Raw genomic sequence first — 19,816 nt, 5'->3', positions numbered from 1 at the left:
AGACATTGCCTTGCCTTCACTCCACCAGCCAGGGGGCAGCTCCCAGGCCTCCTCAGCCTCCAGTTTGTGCAACATCAGGGCTGTATTTGAGGTTTTTTTTTTTTAGATCTGAGAAATGTGCAGAGTTTTGTTTGCAGCTGGGGGGAGGCACATTGGCCTAGTAAAGCAATTTTTGTGGAGAAAATTTGGGGTTTGATGGCAGCTCCCAGCACTGGAATGGAGTTGATTTCAGGGTCTTTCATGTGTGGACTGTGAACTGGAGCTTGGTTTGAGGCTGTTCCTTCCCTGGCTGCAAACTGGGCTGAGGTTTTTCTTTTTTGCCTTTTATTAATAGTTTAGATTTACTCTCGCTGGTGGGAGGGGAGGGATTCATCTGCTGCTCGAGCTGCCTTGGTCCTGCTGCCTCAGAATTCCTCAGTTCACTGAAATGGTGGAGTTGTAGATGGGTGTTCCTCGGGAATTCTGTTTGCCCTGGGAGCAGGGATGCACCACTCTGACCTGCCCCTGAGCTCCTGGGGCCACAGAGCCAGGGCTGGGAGAAATTCCAGCTGCTCTGGGTGCCATGGCAGGAACAGCCACCTGGAACACCCAGGGACAGGAATCCGGGGGGTGTTCCGGGTGACTTTTGTGATCTGTGTGTTGGCAGCCTGGGAACTGGGGAGGACACAAAGTGTGCAGCCCTGATTACTTAATTTACAGCTGATTGAGCCTAATTTATTGTGCATTTCTGGCCTGACGTGCATGTGCTCAGCAGACACAGCTTCCTCTGCACCCCCAGCACCCCAGGCTGGCTCTGTGGGAGCACTGGAGCCTCTCCCTGGCCATGGAATTTTAGGGTTCAGCCAAAGCCTGGGTGCTGAGGACCCCTGAAACCACCACCTTGCTCGTCAGGAGGGTGTGGGGAGGGGGGAGGCAGTGGGAGATTCTTGCCTTAGAACACTGTGAATTCACTTGGACTGATCAACACCTGAAAAATGCAAAGCTTTTAATTAAAACCGTTAAAAATGTGATTTGCACCGTTGGTTTGCTTTGGGCAAGGAGCAGAGGGGGCTCTGAGGACACACAGGCAGGTGAAGGTTCCTTCCAGCCCCGAGGTCAAGGTCTGTAACTGAGGGAGGGTCAGTGCTGATTTCAGGATTTCAGGAGGGATTTCCTCATGGAAAAGGGTTTGGAAGGGAGGTTTGGAGTCCCCAGCCCTGGAGGTGTCCAAGGAAAGCCTGGCTGTGGCACTCAGTGCTCTGGGCTGGGGGAACAGGGGGGACTCCATGGGCTGGGAGGGCTTTTCCAACCTCTGGGATTCTGGAATTCTGTGCCCAGGGTATGGACACAGATCGGCCTGGGCTGGATACGGAGAGAGATGTGATTGCCCACAGTACAGATAATTATTATTATAATGAAAGGAAACAAAATCCCAAGGTTTCTCTTCAACATTCATTGCAGTCCCATCTCACAGGAAGCAAAGCAGCCCCAGAGCTGCTCCCAGGCTGCTGGAACCCTCCTGAGGGCACAGAACCTGCAGCTGCCCCCCGGGGCAGAGAAATGTAGAACCCCAAGGCCTAATTAGGCCATTTCTAATTAAATGAGGATGTTCCAGCAGAGGCAGCCATAACAGTGGGTGCTGTGCCAATGCTGCAAGGCCTGGATGAGGAATATTGTGCTGTGGGATAAACCCATCCCAGAGAGGCCGAATCCTGCCCTGAGCCACATCCCTTGGCACCTTAAATTCATCACTTCTGGTAGGAATAGGGTGGCAAAGGGAGGGCAGATTCAGCCCATGGAGACTGTGCAGAGGCTGGGATGCATTTCTGCTTCTTTCAACATGAGTTTTAAGTCGGTGTTTGGGTTTTATTTACATCACTTCAATAGTTATTAGGCTGAAGGAATTATGAGTGGTGGGCTCCATGACCATTCCCATCTTCTCCTTCCCAGAGGCAGGAATTTCACAGAACTTCAGCTGTCCTTGGAGAATCATAAATAGATCTGGGGTTCAAAAGGCACTGAGGGAGTGTCTCTGGGCTGGCCAGTGTTCACCACTTGATGTTGAGGCCCGTGTTTGCTTTCTCCACGGGGTGATACTCCGTGTGCAGCGTTCCCACAGCCTTCTCCGAGTCCCTGCCCCCCAGCCAGTGCTCGTAGAGCTCAGCCACAGCCTGGTTCTCCTCTGGAATCTCGGCCTTTGGCGACTCATACAGCCTCTCCACGTGCTGCAGCCTGTCCTTGGGTTCCCCCTCCAGCTTGATCTGCCCTCCTCCGTTCAAACAACCTGCGGCGACAACGGGGGGAAAGCGAGGGGAGAAGGGACTTGAGCTTCAGCAAGAAAATCCCAACGAAAAACTACAGTTAATGTACTCTGCAGACACTTACAGAACTGCAAACACCAGCAGAAGGGAGGTTTACTCCCAGTTATCTCCCAGCAGCAGGGCCACAGGGCAGGGAGATCTTGGCTGTGCCTGTGGCCAGCTGGGAACGCGCCAGGAGCTCCAGCCCTTATCTCCCACCTCCAGAAAAGGGTCAGAGCACACTCCAGGTGAATCCAGGCCTGGAGCCACAGCTTTGGAGCAAGGGAAAGGTGCCTGGGATGTGCTCTGGGGTGCTGGGGGCTGAGCTGTGCAGTGACAGGCTGCCCAGAGCAGTGTCAGGCGCTGGGGCTGTGCAGACCCTCGGGAGGGAGCCTCCAAGTGGCTTCCAAGTGCCAAAAGTGGCCCCTTGGCATCAGCCCAGGCTGGGATCAAGCTGCCCCTGCTCCCTGCTGGCTGATTCCAAGAGAGCCAGGAGGGAGGGAAAGGAAACTAAGTGGAAAATGGGATAAAACAGGGAGGCAGAGAATTTCTCCACCAGTCACAGCAACATTTTCTGAAAGTGTAACGGTCAGTTCTGTGCAATTTTAGGGGAAAAAATCCCCTCAGGTACCAAAGAAAACTCAGGAAACCCTCCTTCAAAGCAGTGCAGCCCTGACAGCCCCACCTGAGGGACAGGCCATGACCTCCACGTAGTGATAGGGCGACTTCCCCCGTTTCAGCTTCTGCACCAGGTTCTGGATGTTCCGAAATCCGTAAGCCAGAGCAAACTGGAGCAGCACTTCCCCATCCCTCTGCAGAGTCACCTCCTGGAAGTCCTTGTTTCTGAGGAACCAGAGCAGAGGAAATGTCTTACCCAAATGAACTTCTATTTTAAACTTCAAAGGGCCCTGAGCTAAACCCAAGTTCTCTGTGGATCTTAATTAAGAGCTGTCCTAGTTCTTTGCCACCCAAACAAAATATGAAGGAACTCCTCCCAGATCCTTCTCCGGGCTTGTTTGAGGAGCTGCCACCTGAGCAGAGTTTGCTGAAGGGCACCTGTGCTGAATAAATCCTGAAAAGCTCAGCAAATGGAGCCTTTCACTGTGACAGACCTGAAGCCACTGAGGGAATTTTTAACTTGCAATGGACCATAAAACCAGGGAGCAAACCAAGACTGAAGGATTCCAGACTCCAAAGGTTAGTGGGAATACCTGTTCCTGATAAAAAAAGTAAGTAATTTGGTTTTTATCACGTATTTCATATCAGGACTGTTTCTTCTGCTTCCTGGACCAGGGAATCCTGAACATAAATGTTGCTCATCAGGGATACAACTAATTACAAATGATACATTAAGTTAGAACTGGGAAGGTAGAATTCTGGAACCTCAGGTGAATGTGCCTCAATGCCCAAACTCATGTGACTTGTTTTCTGTCTCACTGTAGAGTAAACAGAGCCCCAAAGCCCTCACACAAGGGTTTTTTTTTTCCTGTGATCAATAATTAGTGGACAGAATTCCAAAAAAACCCAGTGGTTTCTGTAGGATTTCCAGGTTCTTACTTGAGAGGTTTGTACTCAATGGTGTCCACGTGAATCCCAAAGAGCTCCTTGGCTGCGTGTCTGTAAATGTGCTCCAGGTACCCCCCCGAGCCCCCTCCAGGGTGGGTGCTGAGCTCCTCTGCTGCACTGCTGAGCCTGGGGGAGGGAGAGAGCAGCACCTTCAGGGGCACCTCTGGGAAAACAAACAGCCAACACAAACACAGAGGGCCAGGGGATTGAGGAACAGCAGAAGACACCACAAACCGGCTCCCTTTGAGCTCCAGCTTTTCCCTTTCTCTGGGAACCAGTTCATAACCCCAGAGACCAGCAGGTTTAACCCTGGAAACAGTGCCACAGGTTGTGGCTGCCCCACCCCTGAAGTGTCCAAGGCCAGGCTGGACAGGGCTTGGAGCGACCTGGGACAGTGGAAGGTGTCCCTGGGGGTGGCACTGGATGAGCTTTAAGGTCCTTCCAACCCAAACCAGCCCAGGGTTCTAGCAGTGCCAGGACTTCTGCTCCCTCCATGGCTGTTTCAGCAGGATCCTGGTTGATGTTCACCACGTTTTTGAACGACTCTGTCACTAGCAGTTCTGGGACTGCAGCTCTGCACAGCCAGTCCCATCTCCCTGGCACGCCAGGAACTCCACCAGCTCTGCAGAGAGCGTGGCAGTGTTCCTCAGGAACAGATCCACACGTGGAAGCCACAACAATAGCTTTTGTTAGCAGAGGATAAGGAGCTGAGGGATCTCTCTGCAGCCCTGCTCAGGCAGTGACACTTGGATTCTCCCCCTGACAGCTGCAGAGAGGAAAACACTTGAACCGGGGCCAAAGCTTCGAGTCCAATGGAAGCTGTTGCCTCTGGCAGATAAAATCTCTGCTGTGGAAGAGCTGCTGAAGGCCCAGTTGAGGCTGCAGGAAGTATTTTTAATTTGCTGTTGTTTACAGGAACTGAGCCCCATCCCACCCCCTGTGTGTCTGCCCTCACGTACAGCTCCTCTCCCCCAGGGACGCTGCCAGGAATGGTTATCCCAGCGAAACTCCTGGGATTTCTGGCACTTCAGCCCATCCTTGCTGCCAAATGTAATAGCCTTAATGGGCTTTTCCACGTGCTGGGGGATAAAGCACAACAACAGGCCTTGGGCTGCTCGTGGGCAGGCTCCAGTTCCCAAGGAATACGTGCTGTTTGGAGCCAGACGATCCCTGAGGAACGTGGGAGCCCCAGGAGGCTGGGGAGGCACTTGCTCATCCCCAGCACGAGGCCCCCACAGTGTTCCCCTGAGCAGCTGCCCAGAGATCTTTATCAGGTAATCAGATGTTCAGTTCCCTGTTAGAACTGACACTTCCAGACTGTCGTTCCCTAAGGGAAGGCAAACACCTGTGGATCGTCTTTTCCCCTCGGGTTTCTGTTCGGGGTGTAACAAAAAGCAGGTGGGAGAAGATAAGGGTGTGTTGACACTGCGTGAAGTGGTGCTTTTGGGACTCCAGGGTCTGAAGGGGTTACAGGGAAGGTGGAGAAGGACCCCCATCAGGATTTGGAGTGCCAGGACAAGGGGGGATGGCAGGGTTAGAGGGGGGAGTTCAGTGAAGAACTCTGTAAACACTGGATGACAGAGAACAGGACTGGGATGAGGTTCTGTTCTTACATGGTATCCAAGGGAGCAGGATCTACGTCTGGGAGAGACACTCCTTCTTGCTCCAACAGCTTCAGCACTTCTCCTAAAACAGAACCAGCCAGAAATAGTCCTTATTCTGGGGATAAAGGAAAACAAACAGACCAGGACCTAAGGCTGCACCTGCATTTTTAGCAGGGTGTGATTTGCACTGTTAGAGTGTAAATATACATCAATATTCATCCCCTACAGCCTCTCTCAGAGACAAAGGGACAGTAAAACTAGGAAACCCTTGGCTCTGAGGCTGCCAGAATGAGTTGACTCCCTGTGGCTCTTACCTGTGGTGATCACACAGTCCACATCCCTGGTTTGGTACTGCTGGTTGAAAAAGTCCGGCCTGGAGGCCTCGAGCTTTTTGTCATAACAGGGCATCACTGTGACGTGGTAGATCTGGTCAGGGGTCAGGTGCTGCAAGAAAGACAAAGCTGGGCAGTTGGATCAGCCAAAATCCCACCTGTCCTGAGGGGGAGGTGTTTTCCAGCTATAAATGAGAATGGTGAAATTAATGCCACCGTGCCCCTGGAAATAATCCCCGTTCTTACTGAATATTTATATATATATTTATATACACATGAAATTATTTCTCTCCTAGAAGCCAATTTCAGTTTGTAGCAAGTGTCAGCAGTTTGGGCCTTTACAGGTTTCATGGAGTCCTGGAATGGTTTGGGTTGGAAGGGACTTCCAGGGATGGGGCAGCCACAGCTTCTCTGGGTAACCTGTGCCAGGGCCTCCCCACCCTCACAGGGAAGGATTTCTCTCCAGTCTCCCATCTAACCCTGCCCTCTGGCAGTGGGAAGCCATTCCCTGTGTTCCTGTCCCCCCAGGCCCTTGTGAACAGTCTGTGTCCATCCTTCCTGTCAGCTCCTTCAGGCACTGGAAGTTTCCCCCCATCCCAGTGCAGATGATCCAAAGTCAGGCAGAGAGGTGAATCCCTAATGAAGCACTCAGGGAAAATGTTTCCTCCATGCTCCCAAAAGTCAGCCCCTGATCAGCAGCTGGAGCACGATCTGGAGTCAGACAAAAACCTCAGGATGATCCAAGAAATAAACACAGGCCAGGGAAACAAGTCATTGACTCCAGGCCATTGTTTGAGTCCCTCGTGCCAAATACTCTCAGTAGCTGCCAATTTTTTGTAACAAATATGCAATGTCAGCACCTCCTTAATGCAAGTGTTAAAGCAGTGCTTGTTAGAGGACAATTAATCACAGAGCCAGAAGTGGTGCTTAAGTTCCTTACAGGACAAATCTGGGCTATTTGCATAACTCCAGGCTGTGAATATCAAACTCACTCTTGGAAAGACTCCAGGGGTTACAGACTGAGGACAGAACTACATCCAACTGCAACAGAACATCAAGTTGGGAACGAGGGAGTTGTTTTTAGACAAGACATGATCTGCACGTAAGCACTGGCTGAGGCCTTGGCTGAGGGGAGCTGATGTGAAGTTACTCCCCAGCATGAAAAACCAGACCCAGACAAGATGGGAGCACAAAGACACTGATAAAGGAGCTTCTCCAGCCTTCCCAAATAACACACAGAGGTTTTAATTAACCCCTGCGGCACATGCTCAGTGTGTTGTGCCCTAGTTATGAGCTTCTCCTTAGATAAAACAGAAGTGAGGAAGATTCTGGCTTTGTAACCTTCTGCAAGGTGATTTTTACCTTTAAACGTGGATAACATGTAGCAAAAGAGAAGAAAAAAAATCAGCCTAAAGTGTTCAATTTGAGTGGTTTTCCATCAGGAATAGCATTTTTTAGACCTTTACCTGCTGCTCTGCAAAATAGCCCTTGACCAAGGAGCCCATGACCTGCTGGGGAGACTTGGTGGTGCTGATGTAGGGGATGATGAAGCTGCCGTGGGTTTTCTCTGCGTAGCAGATCCAACCTGGAGAGAATGGAATTAGCAAATTAAACTGAAAAGCCACAAGCAGGCCTTTAGCTTGCCCATCCTCCCCTCAGCCTCAGGCTTAGCACTCATTAATAACCATTCTGAGCCTCAGCCCAGCACAGAAAGCAAAAGATTCACCAAGATCCTCGGGCAGCTGCATAAGCCTTGCTGTTAACACCGAGCTCTTTCTCTGTGCTGAAGGGAACAATCTTCCAGGGAAATGCAGCCTTTCTGCCCAGCTCTGTGACTCTCAGAGCCAGCTGTAACTCCCTGCATACCTGGGCAGGCAGAGGCCAGCATTGGCAGGGCCCCTCTGTCCTCGTTTTGCCTGCGGAAGCGCCTCACGAACTCCCGCTGGCTCTCCAGCAGGCTGAAGTTTCTGGAGAAAGTTGTGTCGAAAACATAGTGCACACCTAGGCAGGACAGCATCAGGTTAGAGCCACAGGAGAGACGCAGCAAAAAGCCTCCAGTTAAGCCAGATTTCGATTTATTTCCAGGCACCCCCTCCCTGCAGCTGAGAGGGAGCCTTTTCCCCCAACACACCAGCACAGACCAAGAGCAAAAGTGACAGGAGAGCTGCAAATCTAAAATGGAAAGTTCCTGTTAATGGTCCTTAACAGGTTTCATAGAATCAGGGATGGTTTGGGTCCGAAAGGACTTTAAAGGTCAGTTAATCCACCCCCTGCCATGGGCAGGGACACCTTCCACTGGCCCAGGTTGCTCCAACATGGCCTTGGACACTTCCAGGGATGGGGCAGCCACAGCTTCTCTGGGCAACCTGTGCCAGGGCCTGCCCACCCTCACAGGGAAGGATTTCTCTCCAGTCTCCCATCTCTCTGGCAGTTTAAATCCATTCCCCCTTGTCCTGGCACTATCTGCCCCTATAAGAAGTCCCTCCAAGTTTATTCTGTGGCTGAAGTTGTGGACAGTTTGGGGGTTAAATCCCCTCAACCCTGGGGTCTCAAACCCTGTTTGACAGCCCCCCCCCAGAGCCCCTCTGGGGTAACACAACGATCCCACACTTGCCTAAACTCTTCAGGAAGGTTGTCAGCTTCTTGGCTGTTTCCAGAACACCCATTTTACACTTGGCAGCCAGGGAAGCTCTGGACTGAGGGGAAACAGAGACCACCACCAATTTCTGTTCGTTGGGAGCAGCAGCCTTGGATAAAACCAAACAGAACCACTGTCAGACAGTGTGGCCCAGGAGCACCAGAAAGTACCTCACACATTAACTCTTCAGTCAGTAGCTCACCCATAAAGCCCCTGAAAACTTTTTAAAAGTGAGAACAACCCACGAGGGTGCACCAAAAACACCCTCAGGGCTCTGGAACTGCGTTTGGCTGTTTGTTTTCCCCCCTTCTCTGTGCAGATGCCACAGCCTGGGGCCCACCTTGTTGCCAGCCAGCACTCTGCACAGCTCCTCGTGGCTCTGCTGGGTGATGAGCACACTCTCTGCTGAGGTGATGCAGCCACTGCAGGCCAGGCAGTCGTTCAGGGTGATTTTGGCCTTTTCCAGCTTCTGTGCTCCCCCATCCTACAAGGAAACAGGGCACACACTCAGCTCTGGGCTCACCCAGGAGATGCTTTCCCACCTTCCCCACAAACAGGACCAAAGACGGTGCTCTTGTTCACCACCACTGAAAGGAGATTTGGTTTTAGTCAGATGGGGTGGAAGACACCTGAACTTGCTGGTTTTAATAGGATTGTTTGGCACAGAGATGGAAAGAGTCATCCCAGACAGGCTTGTCACTGGAAGGAAAGTGTTTTCATGATGTCTGACCTGAATAAGCTGGTTTTCCCCTGAGATTCTCCTCTAATTATCACTCCTGGATAAAGCCAGGAACAGGCAGAGCAATTAGGTGCTATTAATACTATAAAATAAGAAACCAGACCCCTCTGGAAGTGCTGTATCCTCCTTTCTTTAGGTCAAAAGGTCACTCTCTGCCTAAAGTATCATTCCCAGATGAATTCCCAGCTTGGTTAACTGAGCAATGCCAAAATTTTCTGTGAAAACAGGGAAACTGTTCTGCAAAACTCAGCAGGAATTTTGGAAGGAGACTTATGAATTCAGCAGGATATTTGAAAAATAATTTGAAATATTATTAAAAAAAAATCAGAGTAAGATTTACTAAAAATATCCAATTGAATCTCTTGAAGAGTGAGCATAAAAGGCATTGTCCCAAATAACCTGGAATTGTTGATCCTTAAGGACTGATGGCAAAATAAACTTCTCAGCTTTACTGCTCTAACATTGAAAATCACTGATTAATGTGTTTTAGAGCATAAAACTGTCACAAAATTGGAATTACTGCTTATAAAATCACTGCTTATAAATTAATTTCTAAATTAAAATGCTCACAAATTAAAACGTAATAAATTGATAACTGATAAACTGAAAATCATCACCGATTAATCTCAATGTTTCAGAGCGTAAAACTGACAAGAAATTGGGACTGCTGCTTAGAAATCAAAAAGTCAGACTTTGGGAAAAAATCACAAGAATGCTGCCAGCAGCAGGGACACTTTTCTATCATCTTGGTTCTCTTTGAGGCATTAAGTGTTCAAACAGTTAAAATACACTCATTTTTCTGGGTGTTTTACACAACAAATGATCAAATTCCCACCTACCTGGTCGATCTGGAAGTAGCTCCCGTCTGCCTCGATCCTGATCTTTGCTGCTGCTTTTCCAGCCTGTTTTTCCACCTTGACAGGTTTGATACATTCCTGAAAGAGCAAGAAAGCCCCCAAGTGAGGAGATGAGCACCCCAGAGGTTGGTGTCACAGAAATGGAACGATCAGGCACCAGTCCGGGATGGATCCAACTCCTCTCCCTTCAAAACTGTAAGAAATCGCCCAAGGAAAGGCTCCTTACCCCTTTCGAACAGAAAGAACACCTTTCCAGCATCAGCCCAAAAGCTGGGGATGCCTTTGCTGCTCTTTCTGGAGGATCTCAGCTCGGATTTAGGGCTCTGACAGAGCAGCCCGTGGCCAGACCCTCCTCCCCAGGCTCAGCCCACCCTCTCCCATATGGGAGGAGTGGTCCGAGCACACGTCCCGTGCCAGGGAACTTTAATTCCTGGCAAAGAGCCCCTGAGGAGCATCTCGGGCCACTTCCCGTTCCCCGTGCTGTTCCAGGGTGGAGTCCTGGGTGTTTTGGTGTTGTTTTTTTGGTTTTTTTTTTTGCATTTTGTGCCGTTTTCATTATTCAGGCACCGCCCGACTGCTCGTCCTGCCGCTCCAGCCCCGGCTGCTCTGCCAAAAAACTCACTCACCTCCCCTGCATCCCCTGCCCTTCGCGGGATTCAGAGAACTCCTCGGTTCTGCAGCGACCCCTCCCCGAAACGCAAACCGGGAAGAAATTCCCCTGGAAACCCAAGGACTCCGGGGAGAACGAGCAGGGCTCGTCACTCCCCATCCCACTGAGCCCATTTCAGGGTGGTTTTCCCGCGGTGCTTGTCAGCAAATACATCCAGGGTTAATATCTTGCACGCTCCAAGGATGAGTATTTTGGCACTCCAGGGTCAACGTTTTGCTCTCCAGGGTCAATATTTTGCACTTTTCCAGCGGCCGGAGCCTCTGGGAGCAGCCGGGCTGCCCCTCCTCGCTGGCACAGCCTCTGTGCGGGCGCCCCGGGTGACAGGGACCTCCTTCAGGGTTACGATTTTACAGGGAAGGGCCCAAATCAGGATCTGGTTTGAAATTCCTGCCTGTCCCCTGCGAGGGGCAGCGAGGAATATCCATTTATTCCCCCTTTTCCCCATCCCCCGCAGCAGCCGCGGTGCCTGAGGGGGGAGGACAGGAGGTGACGGTCACCATCCCCACACCCCATCCCAACCCCCTGAGGGCCGCGTTCGCCCCTTCCCCGCGGGTGCCAGGGCATTGCCTGGCACGGCCCGGCCCCGGGAAATCCCTCGTCCCGAACCCACCTGCGAGGGGGCGATGAAATCGTCGAGCTCGGTGAGCTGCAGGACCCCGCTGAACCGGCCCGCCATGGCCGGCCCCTGCTGCAAAACCGCCACGCTGCCGTAAAGCGCGGCGGGATCGATTTATTTATTTATTTATTTATTTATTTATTTATTTATTTATTTATTTATTTATTTATTTTTAAAGAGATAATTTGATGTACGGGATTTCCAGCGGGGATAAGCGGCGGCGCGATCGTTCGAGGTGTTCCCGTGGTGCTGGCCGGGATGTGGGGGGGTGTGTGTGTGTGTGTGTGTGTGTCTGTGTGGAGAATTCGATGTTTTCTGGTTCGCAGATTGGGGAATTTGGGGTCTGGCGGAATTGCACGCCATGTGTATGAACGGGGGGTTTGTTTAACAAAAAAAAAATCTCATTGCACTGTCTGTGGGAGCGCCCTGAGGCACCTGGGTGGGAGGTGCTGGTTGAGGAGCGCTTTGACGGTCCCAGAACGGTGGGATGGGCTGAGCTGGGAGCGACCCCCAAAACTCCGAAGGGATCGGCCCAGGCAGGGATCAAAACACAACCTGGGCATCATCAGGATCGTCCAGTCCTGCTCCTGGCCCCTCACAGGACACCCCAACAGCCCCACCCTGTGCCTGGGCCATGTTTGGTCTCCATCAGTCACAGCCTTGGAGCAGGGAGGGCTTAAAGGGTCAAACCTCCTGCTCCCACCCTACAAACAGGGCACAGGGAGGGCTTAAAGGGTCAAACCTCTTGTTCTGACCCCACAAACAGGGCACAGGGAGGGGGTAAAGGGTCAAACCTCCTGTTCCCACCCTACAAACAGGTCAGGAGGCTGAGCCGGAGGGAATTCCTGCAGGTTCTCGGCTCAACAAGGTGCTAAGTGGGCGCTCCCAGGAGAGGATTTAGGGCTGGCAGCCTTGGGAGTTCGGAGAGAGGCGGGAATTAGTCAGGCTGGAAGTTAGGTCTGGCTTTCCAGTTCATAAGCTGGGTCTCTGAGTTCCATAACTGAGCTCTGTCTTCTCCCCTCTTTCTTTCCTAGGGCTGTGCATGTCCTGTCACCCGTTACAGGTGGCTCTGCACACACACATATATCTAAATATTTATATATCTATATATTTATATATCTATATATTGATGTATTTCTCTCTGGAGGACAGGGCAGGTTGAAGGGCTCTGTCCCATCACCAGGTGTCAGCCTCGCTGCAAGAAGCACCTGAGAACACACACACACTCTCTCTCAGCAGGGCCTGGCTCACATGGAATCATTTTCCTGCAGCTCCTCAAGCCAGAACTTCTTGGGAATGAGGAATCCTGTCAACTCTCGCTGTGATTTGGGCACTTCAGTGTGTGGCACAGCTGTCCAGGTGCTGCTGATGGTCCCAGCAGAGCCAGGAGGAGCTGGAGCGTTTCTGGGTGCCCTCAACACCTCCCCTTTCCTGCCTGACCCCCCCTACAAGGTGAGTGTGCGCTTTGGGAGGAGCCAAGTGGTGCTGGAAACATCAGGAGAAATCAAACTCTCCATCACCGTTTTTTTTAGGGTCAGAAAGCAGGGATTACTTTGCTCACAGTGCCAGCTGCACGTGGGGTCTCTCCCCCAAACATGCAACACCAAACTTTCCACTAATTAATTCATGTTCACTGGCTGTAAATTACATATTTCTCTGCATTAATTACTGTTCTGTCTTCTAGTGGTCATTGCTTTCTAATTAGCCCCCATATTCAGCGTGTTTGTTACCTTTGTTTTCCTCAGATAGACAGAATTTCAGTGCAAATGCTGAACTGTCTGGGTTAGTTTTGGGTTTTTATCTCTGCTTTGTGCCACGTGTCCTTGTGGGCTATAAATCCTGCACTCCTGGTGCCCAGTTCTCAGCAATATTTCTCTCCCCCAGGTTTTGCTCACTGAAGCACATCAAGGCCGGTTTAGCAAAACTTCAAGTTTCAGTGATTTTGCCGAACTGTGTTTGTGAGAAACCTTGTTCCAGTGGCAAGTTACACTGGCTATGGGTAATTAAAACAATTCATTAGGAAATGTGTATCATTTCCAACAGGAGGATGTGGCACCAGTAGCCCCATTCCTGGATTTTCAGTCCTGTGGGATTAAATCCATGGTGCAGCCAGAGCTGATGGCTGAGGGGCCCCTGATGTGACAATGAGGTCCTTCCTGGACAGCCCTTGGAGGCTGGGCTGGTTTTCCAGGAGCCTTGGGCAGCTCTAAGCTTCCTCCTGCTGAAAACTGGTCTCCCAGTGACGTGGGTGACCTCCAAACTGGTCCTGTTGCTCCTCCTGGCTGCTGGTGTGGCTGGAGGGTGTCCAGGGGGCCTCAGCCCTGCCCTGCTGGGTGGCCAGACAGGTTGGGCTGGGCACTGCTGGGCACCCTCCTGCTGTCAGGAGCAGCTGCTTGGTCACCAAACCCCCGGGAGGGAGGGACATCAGACGTCAGAGAATCACCTTTCCTTTTTTAGCTTGTTTGCGTTCTTAGTTCAGGACGTGATTGAAGGGTTACCTGTCGGTGGTTTTTGACTATGTGCAATGCAAAGGTCACAGAGGAGGTGGCAGAGGACAGGGGGAGGCAGAAACCACCCCAAATCCCTTGTGTAAACCTCCAGGAAGGTGCAGCGTGTTGGTTGGATTTTACTTCCAGCTATAAACTGGCCTTTTTATCCTGTCTCCGTTGTCCCTGGAGCACTTCCTTTGGCAGGGCAGGAACAGCTGGGGAGTGCTGTGTGGCCAGAGCAGGGTTTGCTCTGGGGTTACTCCAGCAGGGACAAACCAGGACTGGCTTTCAGTGCTGAGGTGAGCGAGGGTGGGGTGTGTTTGGTGGCAGGAAGGTCTCTGACACCCTGGGCTTTCCTCCCTCCTCCTTTGCAACTTAGGACTACCCTTGTTAGCACTGACAGGTGAGGATGGAATCACTCAGCTTCAAAAAGACCTCTGAGAGTCCAACCATCCCCCAGCACTGCCAAGGCCACCACTAACCCCTGTCCCCAAGTGCCACATCCACAGGGCTTTTAAATGCCCCCAGAGCTGGGACTCCACCCCTGGGCAGCCCTTTCTGTGACGAAATTTTTATTAATATCCAGCCTGGACCTCCCCTGGCACAACTTGAGGCTGTTCCCTCTCGTCCTGTCCCTTGTCCCCTGGGCCAGGTGGTCTTGCCTGAGCTGTCAAACACAAATCCTCAGGGTCAGGCTCTGCTGACCCCCCCTGGCATTTGCAGGTGTGGGCTCAGGAGCAACCTGAAGCCAGAAATGTTTCTTTTCCCATATTGCCTGCTGGTAACTGAACCCTTGGGCAAACAGGGTGAGCCAAGCTGCTCGTTGAACCAAACACTGCCTTGTCCATCAAAGTCTCCCGGTGACATTTACAGGGCAGGTCCCAAACAGCACTGTGCTGGCACCGGGGCACTGGCACATATTTTAACAGATCTATGCCAAGATAAGGCTGGGTGGCTTTGCAGGGAAAGGTGGCAGCTGGAAAGGGCCCAAACACCCCAGTTCCCCACTCCTGACAAGGCTCCTCTTTCCCTGCCCCAGCAAGACGTTCAGCCCTGGGGATGGGTTTTAACTGCAGGATGAGGCTTCCCAAAAATGCACCTTCTGCTCTAAAACAGAACCTTGCAGGCTGCCAGCACAGAATTATTGCCCCAGGCAAAGTAATTGTTGGATCCACCCTTAAGCCAGTGATGAGCACCTGGAGAGCTCTCCTGACTTTCTCCTCTCGGATTCTGCAGGTGGTGACAGAGGGTTTGGTGCAGAGCAGCAGGATCTGCTCTGCTGTGACCACAGGGCAGTGCTGGGTGGGGCCCTGCCACTCAAATCTCTTCTCCTGTGGGCAGTCTTTAGCAGACTTTCCTTGTTTGGAGGGATAAGGAGAGGAGAAGTTTCACACAGACTCTCAGTCGCTGGGGCTCTTCCTTTGTGTGCCAAGTCCCATCAAACCTGAGATCTGCACAGGCAGCAGGAAAGGAAGAGCTGAGTGCAAGTGTTGACCTATCATAATGAGCTCATTGTTGTGGGCTTGGAGCTGTTTGTGTCTCAAACCACAGGTTTTGCATCACTGGTGTCCCTTTATCCCTTCTGTCAGCTCTGGACCCCACCCAGCTCACCTGACTGGGCAGCAAACCTGGCACCAGAGAAAGGAGCTTTGCCCTAGGCTGGCGCTTGACCTTCATGGCTCTTTCTCCTTCTGGTTGTCCCTCCAGTCAGCTTTGGGGAACCTTCTCCAAGCTGCAGCTGTGTCCCCTGGTCCAAGGGGTTGGGCAGTGCAGCTGGGTCATGTTGTGCTTCTGGACTCTCCACTCTCACTGTGGGCATTTGGATGTGAGCACGTGGGAGATCCACTGTGGGATGCACTCACATCATGAAGGGATTTGGTGGGGTGGACATGATTACAAAGAATTAATCCAGTTTCCCTTTTAGCCCTGAATGTCTCCAAATCCTCTTTTCACAGCCTTGCAGGACATGAGGCTGCTCTGCTGAGCTGAGGGCAGACCTGGCTTTCCCCAGAGAGCACAAAGCCCCTTTGTGCTGGGTGAATGCCACAGCTCAGCTGGGACAAGCAGGGCGTGTGCCCTGCCTGCTGGGGATGGCATTGAGGAGGATTTATTTCCTCTGGTCACACCTGGCTCAGCACAGCAGGAACAGCAATTGTGCAGCCTGGTGTGACTGGAGAACACTTGAGCCCCACTCGGGGCTGCCAGGCTGGGTGGGAAGGCTCTGACTCACTTTGCCCTGGGACAAACCACGTCCCACCCACTGCAGGTTCCGTGGCCCCCCTTCCCGCCCCACCTCGGGGTGTGTGTTGGCGATCCTAAGGCAGAGCTGGGCTTCAGGTCGGGAAAAGGAGGTTGTGGGGGAAGGTGAGGCAGAGAGAGGTCTCCTGTGTAGTTGTGTTGAGCTGAAGGTGACTGTTGTTACAGGGGAGCTCCAAAATGTCCCTCCCAGACCTCCCGAGGGCAGCCTGGGCACAGCCATCCTCGGAGCAGGGTGTGGGCTGGGCAGCCTTGGGCACCTCTCCCCGCTCTGTGCTGCCTGGACAAGAGCAGATCTCCAGTTATCTCCCACTGAGGGCAGGTTTTACCAACATTCCTGCTCTGTGTTCCTGTTTCCTGCAGCTGAGAAGCCCCAGATCCAGGATCTGAAGTGTCCCAGGCCAGGTTGGACGGGGCTTGGAGCAGCCTGGGCTGGTGGGAGGTGTCCCTGCCCGTGGCAGGGGGTGGCACTGGATGATCTCCAAGGTCCCTTCCAACCCCTTAACACTCCATTATTCCATGATCTGGCTGCAGGTGGCAGAGCCCTTTGCTGCTGTCCTGGTTGGCTCTTCTTTGGACCCACACTTTGTCCAGCAGCTCCACAGCCTCTTTCCTACCTCACCCTCTGCCATGGACAACCCTCCTCTGATGCTGATCCGAAAGGTGCAAGACCCTGAGAGCTGTGGTGTTTGAAAGCTGATGGAAGGATCCCCCCCAGCTCCAGGACACCTCCTTTGGGAATCCTGGAGATGAGGCTCCTTGCTTTGGGCTCGGGGTCTCTGTGGATTGGTCCAGGCACAAAAATGATTTGTGGTGGTGAAATCACTTTCACACGCTGTGAGTCACACCAACTGCATTCACTGCTTGCTGTTGCTGTTCCAAAGCAGCTGATGAGCACATGAAGAGGGGTGAGAGGACGGGGAGTGTGGAGGGAGCCGGGTTTGGGTGGGTGGGGATGGTGAGTCAACACTGGCACAGACAGGAGCTGTAGGTGGGCATGATGGGGCAAGTCTGAGCCTGGCACAGGACTGGTCTTGCAAAGCATCAGTAAAGTGACCAAACAGAGATTTTTTTTTTTTTTTCAAATCTGAGGTGTAAAATTCCCCCTCTGTGTCCAGAGAAATTCAGAGTTACTTTGGGTTTCTTAGTGACTTGGGGGATCAGATCCAAAGGTCGGCAAAAAGAAGCCTGAAATGGGGGGGAATGTAATTTAAAATCCATCCTTTGTTGGACCCTGCAGCAGCTCTCATTTTATTCATGCAGGCTGTGTTTGCCAAGTCTGCTTTGCTGAAGTGTTGATGGGCTGAGAGCTCTTTAATAATAACAACAATATTTAGTTTTTAAGACAGAGCAGCCTGCAGGAACTGGAAAGGCTCTGAAGTTCTGTCCTGGGATTTGCAGCAAGGAAATGAAGGTTTGAGGAGGGAAAGGTGGATTGCAGTGATGGGGAGGCAGGGATCTCTCTGGATTATGATTCTGGAGCCATTGGGTGATGACATTCCTGCTCAGGGGGCTCCTGGATGTGGGTTCCTGAGCTGCTGCAGTGGGTGCTGGAGCCCACGGGCCACTTGGGTGCAGGTTCTGGGCACCTTGGCATGAGCCCAGTGTGCCACGGGCACCCCTGAGCAGGGACAGGTTCCTCAAGGAATGGAGGCAGCTGGTTGTGCCCTGGCTTTGCCTGTGCCAGTCCCAGCCTTGTCCTGTTGGATTTTAGTTCCAGTTGCTCTCCCTGAGTGGGGAGCTCTGTGTCTGAGCCTGGGGCAGAGCTCCCTGTCCAACAGCCCTAGGAGCTGGAATCTCAGGATCACGGAATATCCTGGGCTGGAAGGGACCCACAAGGACCATCCAGTCCAACTCCTGGCCCTCCTGGGACACCCCAACAATCCCACCCTGTCCGAGAGGATCATCCAAACCCTTCTGCAGCTCTGGCAGCCTTGGGGCTGTGCCCACTGCCCTGGGGAGCCTGTTCAGTGCCAACCACCCTCTGGGGGAAGAACCTTTCCCTGAGATCCACCCTGAGCCTGCCCTGGCACAACTTCATCCCAGTCCCTGTCCTGGCTGGCCAGCAGAGCAACTTCCAAGTGTTTCTCCTCAGGACAACTAGAGAAAGTAGAAATTTTTGAGAAGTTTCAACCACTTCAAGCTCCACCAAAGCAAAATGTCCCGATGCCAAACATTTCCTTGGTGGCTGGAGGAAGGTGGTCCTGGAGGAGCTCTGTCGCAGGAGCACAGGCTCAGTTTTGTTCACATCCCACGCAGGGCAGGGGGGGGAATTCACCTCTTCAGGGCTCTGATCCTGCCCCCAGGAATGACAGGCATTCACAAACAGCACACAGTGACTTGTTCTAGAAAACATTTGTGTTCTCAAGGGCTCAGAGGTGTGTCCAGGGCTCCAAATCCATCCTGCAGCGGGAGATGCAGGGCTGAGGAGATGGGACACACCCCGGTTTGCGCAGTGAAAAGGAGCCCTCTGTGCCCATGCCCTGCACTCTGGGGACAGCAGAGCCCAGGTGAGTGTCCAGGAACAGGGTTGGGCCACCTCTCCCCCTCTGCCAAGGGGAACCCTGCTCAGGACATGGATAACAATGACCTGGCTTAACTAACTCCACCTTCTCCACGGGCTCTCCCAGGCAGGGCAGACCCCCCCCAGTAGCTTTTTGTGTGTTTTGGGTCTCATTTCAGGTTTTGTGGAGGGTGTTGGAGTGTCTAAATCTGCAGGTGAGACATCACCTTTCAACTTCCCTCCTCTGAGCTTGGTTTTGCAAATAATTTGATTTTTTTTTTTTTTTTATTTTTTGCTGAAATAAGGTGACTCCTCACACTTGTGGGTGTTCTGAAGACCTTTCCAGAAATGCCTCCTTTACTCCCAGGGCTGGGATTTCTCCTTCTGCTCGGTGAGTAGGACCATGGAGTGGTGGGTGTTCCAAGAGGATTTTCCGTTCCAGAGATAATCCTCAAAGGGGAGAATTGTGCTGAAAGACTGTTGAGTGTTGCTTTGGTGGGTGCTCCAAACCCTCAGATTTTGCTTATTCTTGTTTGTTATTGGATCTGGGAAGTGAAATATTTCAGGCTTTGGTAATAAATAGTGTGGAAAGACACAACTGGAATTGATTCTCCTCCTGTGATTTCAGAGCTGTCTGCTCCCTGCTCCTGTTGTTGGAGTATCCAGGTGTCTCTGGGAATGCACTTAAGGAATAATCAGAGCTGAATCTGATTAAATCTGTTAATAGAATCAGAGAATCCTGGAATGCTTTGGGTGGGAAGGGACTTAAAAGATCATCCAGTTCTACCCCCTGCTTTGGGCAGGGACACCTTCCACTGTTCCCAGGTTGCTCCAACCTGGCCTTGGACTCTTCCAGGGATGGGGCAGCCACAGCTTCCACTGTGTGTTAAAAGTTCCATGGAACAGCTCTAAAATCACTGCATGTTGTCTTCCAGGGTGGCAAGGAACTGCTGGAGCTGCTGCTGGGACATACCTGGTAAGGCAGATTTGGGTGTTTAAAACATCTAGGAATCCCAGAATGGTTTGGGTTGGAGGGACCTTAAAGCTCATCCAGTCCCAGACAACTCCCACTAGAACCATCCTGCTGAAATCATCAGGACGGTCCATCCACTGGGCCTCACACCTGAGGGGTGGGAGCACTCCCAAACCTGGAGCTTGCCAGCTGTTTGAGGTCCAGAGCCAGTAAATTTTGGGAATTTTGCAGATGGCAAGACGGGAACTCTCTGGATGCGGGCAATTGAGGGTTTTCAGGGCACACCCCAGCCCA

At 52.1% G+C, this 19,816-nt stretch overlaps 1 protein-coding gene and 1 long non-coding RNA gene across 2 annotated transcripts; one reads left to right on the top strand and one right to left on the bottom strand.

Annotated features, from left to right (window-relative positions):
* Positions 1-1,672: 1,672 nt before the first annotated feature.
* Positions 1,673-11,403, bottom strand: CIAO3 (cytosolic iron-sulfur assembly component 3). The gene is made up of 11 exons (XM_027905431.1): positions 11,296-11,403; positions 9,998-10,093; positions 8,760-8,903; positions 8,396-8,528; positions 7,648-7,782; positions 7,248-7,366; positions 5,764-5,893; positions 5,459-5,531; positions 3,837-3,971; positions 2,965-3,122; positions 1,673-2,263 (listed from the first exon to the last, which is right to left on the bottom strand). Exons 1-11 carry the CDS (start codon positions 11,359-11,361, stop codon positions 2,028-2,030), a joined length of 1,425 nt encoding a protein of 474 aa, XP_027761232.1. The 5' UTR covers positions 11,362-11,403; the 3' UTR covers positions 1,673-2,027.
* Positions 11,404-18,355: 6,952 nt separating this feature from the next.
* LOC114068959 lies at positions 18,356-19,520 on the top strand. The gene is made up of 3 exons (XR_003573692.1): positions 18,356-18,556; positions 18,855-18,940; positions 19,485-19,520. It is a non-coding gene; the product is annotated as an uncharacterized LOC114068959 (long non-coding RNA).
* Positions 19,521-19,816: the final 296 nt, after the last annotated feature.

The sequence above is a fragment of the Empidonax traillii genome, unplaced genomic scaffold (assembly GCF_003031625.1).
Source record: "Empidonax traillii isolate 1590-97213 ecotype Southwest subspecies unplaced genomic scaffold, ASM303162v1 scaffold1155:size169172, whole genome shotgun sequence".
NCBI classification, from domain to species: Eukaryota; Metazoa; Chordata; class Aves; order Passeriformes; family Tyrannidae; genus Empidonax; species Empidonax traillii.
Note: the sequence above shows the minus strand (reverse complement) of the source record. Positions and strands in the feature narration are given on the sequence as shown.